Here is a 10,903-nt window from a genome sequence, read left to right on the forward strand (position 1 = left end):
AGCTAAAATACTCTGGAAGAATAAAAATAAGTGGAGTGGGAGGGAGTTACTTTTCCAGGTTATCAATAATTCAGAAAGTGTAGCATTGATGCAGATGTAAAGAAACAGATGAATAAAAGAATGAGGAACTTGCAAACAGATTCATGCATATATAGAAATTTAGTATATGATAGAGTAGGAATTGCAGGCCAGTGAGAAATAATAGGTAAACTAATAGGTAAATATTGTTAAGTCAACTAACTTATCCCATGGAGAAAAAAAAAAAGAAATATCACTACTATTTCACTATACATACAAGAAGCAAAGGCAATGAAAAAATACAGATATTCAGTTTAAGACTAGTACCTTGTCACCATGACCCTCCTTTTAATTTCTGGAACAGTTACAACAAAAATACATGAAACCTGATTCTCAAGTTTCTTCTAAGTCTAGACAGGTTTTAGAACTCTGGAGAAGATCCAAAAAGAAGTAGATGGAGAATATTGAGATTTCCATTTGACTCCAGAAAGTTTTCATCGTTGTGTAGGTGAGATGACTAAAAAAATAAAAAATAAAAACAACTAAAGTCCATTAAAATAACTAGTTTAAATAGTAAACAATTATTTCAAGGTAACTGATGAGAATGTTTTTTTCCCCAAAAGATACTCCAAACTGTTTCTTCCTGTAGGTGGATAAAAGCAAGTCACCTTAGAGCATTCATTGAAAGGCCCCTTTTTTAACACAAATGTTTGATGAGTAGGACTCTATTGCCCTATGGAAAGGGCAACACAGGACATTCAATGGTGACACTAAAGCACCTTCTCACTGCTCCCATGGCATGCACAGCTCTCACGAGAGAGTGAGGAGTCTTCTGGTAGAAATGAGATCAAGTATCTCACTCTCTTGCTTTTCAGGTGCAACATTATTAGAAACTAATGGAATAAGATTGCCTGCAGGTAAGAAAGAAAGTAAAAGTCTCCTTAAAGGGGAATTCATCCTGCGGGCAGCGGGAGAACAGGGAGGAGGGTCTTGGCTCTACATCAGGGTCTAGTTGTTCCAGGGCAGAGATGGTTCCAGCAGAGCTGCCATGTGCCTGAATGTGCCTCTGGATTCAATAGTGACTTGAAAAACAATTCCTCTCCATCAGGGTATAAACTAAGAAAGACTAAAATCGGAACTCTTGGCAAGGATTTCAGTCAGTAAAGTTATAATGATAACAAATAAAAATCCATCAAACTAGTGGTGTCATTCCTCATTAGAGACATACGTGCAATGAGAACAAAAACAAAGGCAGCCTAAAAACGGATGCCCAAAGCCACGCAAACCACTCACCCATTCAGGACAGATGGGTGGATTGCTGATAATGAACAGGAAGGAGAGCATTGAGCGGGCAATCGGAAAACTGAAAAAACATAAGGGGCAGGACCATATTAGTACCCTGAAACAGTGAAGCTTGTTATACCAGTTACATAATAAAGCAGCTCATACTTGAAAAATGAGCCAAGAAAAGCACTCAGGTAAAATTGCTTCTCTTGTAAGTTGCTAACAGCGATCCATTGTTTTGAGTCTTAATTTTCTACGTAGGTTACATTGGTGTTGATCTGAGGGCTGTTAATTTGCAACCCATGATCAAAAGCTGTGTGCGTACCTGTGTGTGTGTGTGTGTGTGTGTGTGTGTGTGTGTGTGTGTGCGCGCGCGCGCGCGTGTTTCCGGGGCTTCAGAAAAGTCTGCCGTTAAGACCCTATTTTTACCTCGTCAGTTCTCTCCCAGGGCCGTCGTGGGCCGGGCTGTTAGTCTTCTCACTGCTCAGTTCACTGCTGAAGGATTCCCCACAGCCTTCAATCTCCCTTTCTGCCAGCGAAACAAAACAGGAAAAAAGAGACACAGAACTTTTGTGTTCAGAGGACAGAATTTCCTCTCACTGTTTTCACTAAACAAACAAAAAAAAAAAACACCACCACCACCAACAAAAAATCTTTACTTTATCCTTAAAGACTGTACAGCTTTTATTCAGTAAACACGTTCATCAGCTTTTTAGCAAGAGATTAACTATGTATAACCTGAAATTTTATGTTATGAGTATCTTTTAAAATCATCTAAAAATATCAACTTTTAAGGCTCTCCCAGCAAGAATTTCTCAAAATTTTTTCTCAGAGATTGTCAAGACTAGCTTGGAAAATGAAGCAACAAACAAATAAAGAAACAAACAAATCACCTAGCTGGGGAGAGACTGCACAATGTGACAGCTGTACAGACACACACATCTCGGCAGTCTGTATATGCAACTGCCTAATGACACAAATATTTAGATTCTTCACTTCTAACCCCAATGCCTATGATGTTATCTACACAAACCGAAGGACACATCCGTCCCTGCTCCCTCGTGGCTTCAGCCATCTCCTCCTTTAGCCAGTGCAGTGAACGCACCATTGCCCCACTCAGACTCCCCCCTTTCGAGACTGAAGCACTCTTCCCCCAGCTTCTAGAGCATCAACAGCTGTCAAGTAACAGGGTCCCCCTACTAGGTGACTGCCCTCACCCTAAGGCAACTACCTTGCCCAAGGTTACACCCTCTTCCCAGAGTAGCCCTCAGCTGATAATTGGGCAGTGGGTACAGGAGAAGGGGTATAAAGACCAGCTCCCCTGCCAAATTCAGGATAACTTTGAAAAGTGTTTTTACTTATCCTTAGAGCTCCCTGTAGGATTGCCTAATGCATCTACTGTGATTCCCTCTGCCCAATCCTGCTTTCTTCCCTCCAGATCCATTCTGACCCTGGAGATCACCCCCTAAGGAACTCCTGGCATGCCAGTCGGGTCCACAGTTAGCTTCCCAGGGAACCTCACCTGTGACTGTAGCAGTTTCTCGGTAGGGAATGGATATATAGTCCTAAAGCCTAGTTATCTTGGGTCTCTTGGTTTTCTAAACCAGTCCAAAAGGTGAGTGATAAGGAAATTAGCAAATTCGTTAAGGCAAAATAGACAAAACATATTATACAGAAGTATGTTTTGTTTTTATCTTCATCAATTCTAAAGCATTGTTATACTTTACTATTTTTTAAAAAACAAGTTAAGGGGTTATTTTTACTGTCCTTTTTGCATAAAGGGATAGGGAGAGAAAGCCTCTATTTAATTTCCCAATGATAAAATCATAAGCCTCTAAGTAAAATTTCTCCCTAATATCTTTTTTTGTTTTTACTGCTCATTTCTTTCTACAAAGACAAAAAAATTTGTTTCTACTTTTTAAAAATTCTTTATGCAACAAGGAAGGTAGTGCCATCAGAAAGAAAGATAATAGGGTCCATCTATGTAGTTGTTTTGATATTTCAAGCAGGAATGTTCATTTGTCTTTGATGGCTCCTGCAAATTACAAGGGGAAAATAGACTGATATTTAGAGTTCTGTGAAGCAGGTAAATTACAAAAAGAAAGAATCTTGCCTAATCCTCATCAGTGCTGAATCCTCAAGGCAGTGTTGAGCACATAATAAATGTTTAATAGCACTTGTTAAATAAATACCCAAATGATGGATGTGCAAGTATATTCTTTTTTTTTTTGAGACGGAGTCTCACTCTGTTGCCTGGGCTAGAGTGCCGTGGCATCAGCCTAGCTCACAGCAACCTCAAACTCCTGGGCTCAAGCGATCCTTCTGTCTCAGCCTCCTGAGCAGCTGGGACTACAGGTGTGCACCAGCATGCCTGGCTAATTTTTTTCTATATATATTTTTAGTTGTCCAGCTAATTTCTTTCTATTTTCAGTAGAGACGGGAGTCTCACTCTTGCTCAGGCTGGTCTCGAACTCCTGAACTCAAATGATCTGCCCACCTTGGACTCCCAGAGTGCTAGGATTACAGGCGTAAGCCACCGTGCCTAGCCTGTAAGTATATTCTTAAAACTCAGAAGATAGGACTCCATTGATCCTCACTTGGAGTATATTTTCCTCATTTCTAACATGATTAAAATTATCCTCTTTTTTTTCTCCCTCCTTCCACATGATTGATGATAGGTGATAATGGCATAGTACATTTGAAAAGCACATATTCTGCCCTTTGTGTTAGAAGCATAGCCATGGGTAGAAATCAACCCAGAATCAGAGACCATGGCTGTTGTCACTGAAATGAAATTTAACACTGTTTTTTCAGATAATTAATTTGTCTGACACTCATTTCTGTCACAATTCCTCACCGTTTCGTCGTGATAATAGAAAGAGAATACACATGAAGAGATGAAAAAGATGTTCTTTGTATTCTTCCATTCTTTTTAAAAAAAAAACATTTATTACACTTCTATTGTGAGTCATACTACATTGAAGACAGAAAAATAAGGAAAGCAAAGCTCAAAGAGCTCACAGTCTAAGGAGGAAAAACACGTGGCCCACGTGAATAGTAATAGGGCAGCAATGGCAGTACAGAGCACAGTGCCTGGCAGATGGAAAAAGGCTTCCCGAGGAGGTGGCCCCACAATGGAGTCTTGATGGATGAGTTAATATTCACCAGGTGTGGAGCCAGAGGAGCTGTTCCAGACAAGAGCAGAGGAAAGGGTGGTTGGTAGTGGGAAGTGGCAGAGAGGAGTAGCCAGGAAAGATATTTAGGTGATGGTTTCACTATGACTTGGTGACGGATTGGAAATGTACTGAGTAAACTGAGCGGAACTGGAAGTGAGCTGAGAAAAGCCAACAGGAGAAGAAGAAAATTATTGTGAAAGAAAACAGGGAAAATGAATGTGGGAAAGGTCCATGTCAGGGGCCAAATTCCACCCAGGGCTTGCTTGTTTAAGGCCCATTTTTAAAGCGTTGTAAAGAGGAAGGAGGGCAACAAGGAGGAGGAAAATACGAAGACCACAAAGCCTGAAATGTTTACTGTCTGCCTTTTATAGAAAAACGTTTATTGAAATTTGGTCTAGAGGGTGAGCTTAAGATCACAGATAAAGAGGTTATTCTTATAAAAATAAGAATATTTTTTCTCTGAAATAGGAAAAACAAAAGTTAAGAATAAATGAAGTTATAGAACTTAGAAAGCAGTGAAACGAATCATTTCCTCCTTACAACCTCACCTTCTTACGGAAAAAAACATAAGGTCATCTGTTGAGAATGAATGAGAAAGATCTGTAGGGTGATGATGGTCATTTTTAAAGAAATAAACATTAAAAAATTAATTTTTAGGTGACTTACTACTATATATCCTCGAATCTTCAATAGTGCTTGGCACTTTGTTGTCATTCAATTAATATTGACTCAAAGTATTATCAAAACTTAAATACTAAAAAGGCAATAAAATGTCACCAGATTTTCCTAAACCACCAGCCTAGGGAAGGATAAGCTAGAGGATAGAAATAAAATGATCTCATCTTCCCCTCTCACACATCAAAATGCAAAGGTCAAAGAGCAAATGGCTCTCTTGAGCATGGTTCTTGAACCACACTTGTCCTCGCTACCAAATATATTTTGTTTCCTAGAGGACTACCAACAGCAGTGGACAAGCTTTCTCTGCAAACGGCCAGCACAGAGAACTACCATAAAGATGTGACTAATGTGAGTTGATGAACCTTCTGAGCGCACCCTTCTCTGGACAACAGGTAGTCACAGCATCCTTAGTGCCATGGGGATACATTTGGCAAAGAAAACCTCTTCCTGAGAGGACGCCTGCTTGGCCCACATTCTCAGACCACAGTCATAAGCCATTTTAATGTCCTTTAAAATAGAACTCCCTTTTGCTGCTCACCATAACCTGTGGCAAGATTCCTCATTCTTCATCTTCTTCTGGTATTTCTTTCCCTCAGAGATCTCTTTCTGCAACTCTGCTCCTCCCCTTCCAAAGTTTAGTCAAGAAAATTAGAAGGCAAGCCACAAAGTAGGAGAAAATATTTGAGAAAGACATATCTGATAATGGACTCTTATCCAAAGTATACAAAAAATTCTTAAAACTAAACAGTAAAAAATGAACTTGATTAAAAATTGGCAAATGATCTGGGCAGATACCTCAGCAAAGAAGATATACAGATTGCAAATAAGCATATGAAAATATGCCTCACATCATATGTCATCAGAGAAATGCATATTACAACAACAAGATACCACTGCACACTTATTAGGATGGCCAAAGTGCAGAACAATGACAAAGCCAAATTCCGTCAAGGATACAGAGCAACAGGAACTCTCATTCATTGCTGGTGGGACCGCAAATGGTATAGTCACATTCAAAGACAATTTGGTGTTTTCTTACAAAATTAAACATACTCTTATACAATCAACAATCACAGTCCTGGTTATTTACCCAAATAAATTAAAAATTTATGTACACACACAACCTGCACTCAGATGTTTATAGCAGCTTTAACCATCATTGCCAAAACTTGAAAGTAACCAAGATGTCCTTCACTAAGAAAATGGATAAATAAACTGTGGCCCATCTGTACAATAGAATATTATTCAGTAATACAAAAAATTGAGCTATTCAGCCACGAAAAGATATAAAGACCAGTTTCCGGTCTGGCATGTAAGGTGCTTATAAGTCACTACTCCATTCTAAAAAGAAACAAAAACCTGAATAAATCCAAAAAATCAACAACTCTTCTTAGATCCATCAGAGAAATGAGGTCACAGGCCAAACTGCTGTCCCAAAAACTAGAAAGACAGACAAGAGAACACAGAGAATCACCACTTACCAGAAAACCACAAGAAGAAACCTCTCCAGGAATCACTGCCACAGTAGGAACACCTGAACTATAATTAACAAATTTCTGGAGGCTGCAAGTCTGAGAAATCAGAAACTTCAGGGGAACCTAGTCCATAGGGGTCCCTCACACTTTTGTGAGTTTTAACTCCAGGAACTCTACCAGATTTTACAGTGAATATCAGATAAAAATTCCCTTATGCTTCCATAGGAGGAGGGAGAAAGTAACCCTTTTGAAATATGCTAGAGCATTTTGTTCATCTTAATAGGGCCTGACTTTAGGAGAAACAATTTTTCCAGAGCCTAAACTGTTGGGATTTTATCGGAGCGAGCCTACACTGTCTAGGTGAAGGGATTTACTCAACTCCAGCTACCTCTAGCCATCCTGTACCACTTAAAAGGATGGGGGAGACCAAAAAAAAGGGGGGGGGGAGCACTGATTAAGTCACAATGCAGGGACACAAGCTCACCAAAAGCCTTTAAGTTACATAAAAACCTAAATAAAAACGGGTGCACTTCTCACTGAACTTTTGTTTATGGTTCTTATTTTTTACCACTTCTCTTTCTAGCTTCAGAGAAACACTCTTAATTTCTTTCTGATGCTTCAGTTCTCAGGTATCAAGAGCTTAGCAGTGCTGATCTCAGAGGTGTCTTTTGGAGTAATCACCTCAGGACTTCATTTCCCACTTCAGGCTGTCACTTCAAACGCAGTTTCTTCCTCTTTCATCTATCATAGGATGAACTCCCAAAGGAGAAAAGAAAACAGCCCCTCTCCTTTCTGATTTTTTCTCCCTATGTTTTAATCTTCAGTATACGAAACAGACAGAAGGGTGAAGGTAAAGGGAGAAAAGAGGCCAAATGGCTCTGTTTCAACACTGAAAGGTCAACAAGTGTCTAAGCCTAACCTCCTGCAATTTAAAATGACTCACAGATTCACAGGGAGTTTACAACTTTTCTATTCAATACTCCTGCTCATTTGTATCTTTATCAACTATTCTATTATTAAAATGATAGCAGCAGTATTGCTTCATTTTGATTAAGCCACATAAGTTGTAGCTGTTAAAGTTGTTACATACTGACTTGGACTTTTTTTCTTGTTTCTTAGCTGTGTGTTTACCCAGACTGTAAGCTCCTTGCAGATAAGGAATGTATCTTAGACTTGCTTGGTCAAACTACTATGCATGCAAGACAGGTTATGCTTTGGGTAATTCTTTAGACATGTGTATAAATAAACTGTAGTTAAGGCTATAGTTTCTCTTAATGCCATATTTGGTATACTTGGCATTTCATAAAAATGGATTTTTAATAAAATTGATTATATCCATTCAGTGAAAAAACAAGATGCTATTGTAAAGATGTCCATAAAAATATAGTCAATATTGGGCTAATATTGGATTCTGTCATATTTCATGCATATGATCTCATTTTGTTCCTAGATTTACTGACTATAATAAAACATGGACATACAAAGATGTTGATACTTTTATTTCCGAAATTACTCCACTGTATTAAAGTAACAACAATAGATATTTATATTTAAGGAGACCCACCCGTCCCAGACTCTGAGCTCATTAATTTATTAGCCAGTCATAAAGAAAGATCACTAAGAAACAATTTTCAATGCAATAAAAATGATATGCTTCACTTTCTGAATATTAGAGCAAGTGGTTCCATAAGAGTGTTGGCACAGTGGTCTTTCCACTTTTAATAGTGATCATTTAAATCTTGTGAAATTCCTGGCGATTTAGTGTAAATGACTAGAAAAGCTATTATTTGTGCATAAGATAAATCCAACTTAATTATATTCACAATGCAACGACGTGTTCAGTGCTTTTTCGTGCATTGGGATATTATACATCTCAAACAAAAACAGTAGTGGAAATTTTCATTGTTAAACTCAATACAAATCTTTCTTCGTCCTTTATATTATTAAAAGTTATACTCTCGAAATGAATAACAAGACATTACATTTCCTCCCCTCCTTTTTAATCATTAGTCTGCAGAGTCCCTATTGTTGTTCCTGGCACATGCTGTTATATACCGAACAATTCTTGAGAGGCTATTGGAGCGGAGGCTAAGATGTATACCATGGGCTCCGGGCTGATGCGCAGCCTGACATAGGCCTCAGCTCTGCAATTTGCTGGCTGTGCAAGCTTTGGTAAGTTAATCACTGTGAGCTGCACTTCACTCCATGATACAATTCAGATAATAATAGCTGTTCTGCTGTTCTATAATAGCATCGTTACAAGCATTAAGTGAGATAAATCTATCAAATTAGCACTTAACACAGTGCCTGATATATAGTTGTAAATGCTTCACAAATATTACCTGTAATTAAGTAACAAAGTGAAAATTGGAGAAAAACAAGGGGAATAATCACAAGCTGAAACTTACCACTTTCGAACCTATTATTTATGATTTTTAACCAAAAAACGCGTTAGCTGTTTAAGTGAATTTATATGAATTGTTCTCTTTCATGCTGTCTCTAGACTTTAGAAGATAGTCTTTTATAATTGTTATGTTATAAAATTCTGTTGGAAATAATAATTTCTTAAGACAATAAACATAGTAGATTACATTTTCATTTTATTATAAGCAAAATTACATCCCTACAAAATAAAATACCTACTTTTGTCAAAAGGATTTGTGATATTCATTTTATAAATGTATGTATATGTCTGCTTTGTATTTATCTTAACTCTTTTAGTATACATGAAAAATATTTATTTTTTCAGTGTTCAATAAATTGGCTGCTAGGTTTTATCACTGAATGTAAGCTCTGATTCAATTCCTGTTGGGAATTAAGCTTAAGTTATGATTGAGAATAAGGACATTTTGTTCTAAATTGCAAATTTAATTTAACTATGTCAATACCAACATTCTGTAATATTAAACTTAACCATTTAAAGGATTTTAATTTTTTATTTAAGAAACACACAATCAATATATTTTCATTAATCACACCTGTGGGACGCCTCCCTATTTGGCCTTGAACCAGGGCACCGCTATTGACAGTTATTCTAGCCATCTATGTGTTATTAACCGGGGAGCCCAAATCTAAGTAGTGAGGAAAACTCACTATTTGCTAGTGTTCTTATTGAAATGTTTCAAACTAAGTAATTTGATTGCGTAAATTAAAGTTAATCCTCAAACTCCAAGTGTTGCATTGACCAGTACGGGTAAGCTACCAGCCCAAGTGGCTATATAAGTTTAAATTAATTAAAATTCAATAAAATTTAAACTCAGTATTTCAGTCCCACTAGCTACACTTTAAATACTCAGTAGCCCCACGTAGCTAGTGGCTTCCGTATTATAATAGAAAGTGTCGATGTTTCCACACAACAGGAAGTTCCACTGGACAGCACTAATCTAGAGTTTCCATTTTCTATGGTAATGAAAATTAAGGTGAAAAAGAATCACTGAAATAACATGAATAGTAAAGAGTTATTTTTTCTCCTTTCCATTCCTTTGTTTAATCTTTTTTATTTTATTTCTGCTCATTTGCTCTTCATATCAATATACTTTTACCCAATATGATTTCAGTTTAAAAATGAAATAAATTTATTTAAATTACTGTTTTAGGGAATTTCCTTTCAGCCATCTTTTTTATTACAGAAAAAAAAGTATTAGACACAAATCATGTTTGGATACAAAGTGATCCTATGAAGTTTAATGTACAGTCCGCCACTTAGAATTGTTAGGTTATTTTCTTGGAACGATTAAAATCCAGACTGCATAGCCTGGCATTTCAGTTGCATGCTCCCTTTCTATCTTTTCTCATGCCACTCCACTGTGCACTCCTTACCCCTGTGCAGGCAGAGCTAGGGGCTCATTCCTATTCGCTTTGTGATGCCCTGTTTTCTTTGCTCCGCAGATTCCTCTGCTGGGAATTCCTCCCCCATCTCCAAGTGTCTACCTCCTGCCAGCCAGCCTTTAGGCATCTTGAGGGCAGGGCTTTGTTTGTCTTGGTCATAGGTGTGTTTTTATTTGTGCTAAGGCACAGTGCCTGGCACGATGGGTGCTCTGTATTTGCTACATTGAAGCAGTAACTAATTCCACGCCCTCCACAAAGCCAGCCCTCATCTCCACAGCTGAAAGTTTCACGTTAGTACCTCTTAGATGGCCACTACCCCTTCCTGCCTTGAATCACAGCTATTTGTGTCCCTCTCTTTTGTTTCTAAGCATGAGCTCATTGAAGGGCAGCTGTGGGTCTCTCCTCTCTCACACGTCTCAGAGTGGCTAGCAGGGTGCCTTTCTC

At 38.0% G+C, this 10,903-nt stretch overlaps 1 protein-coding gene across 1 annotated transcript in view; it reads right to left on the reverse strand.

The window, feature by feature from the left end:
* Nucleotides 1–439: 439 nt before the first annotated feature.
* NAF1 (nuclear assembly factor 1 ribonucleoprotein) overlaps nt 440–10,903 on the reverse strand; it is a 121,375-nt gene continuing 110,911 nt past the window's right edge. The window contains exons 4-6 of the mRNA XM_012646086.1: nt 1,732–1,831; nt 1,312–1,381; nt 440–535 (exon numbers count right to left, since the gene is read on the reverse strand). Coding sequence (XP_012501540.1) covers nt 440–535; nt 1,312–1,381; nt 1,732–1,831 — 266 coding nt within the window. The remainder of the gene's footprint in view (nt 536–1,311; nt 1,382–1,731; nt 1,832–10,903) is intronic.

The sequence above is a fragment of the Propithecus coquereli genome, unplaced genomic scaffold, assembly GCF_000956105.1.
Source record: "Propithecus coquereli isolate 6110/MARCELLA unplaced genomic scaffold, Pcoq_1.0 Scaffold240, whole genome shotgun sequence".
NCBI classification, from domain to species: Eukaryota; Metazoa; Chordata; class Mammalia; order Primates; family Indriidae; genus Propithecus; species Propithecus coquereli.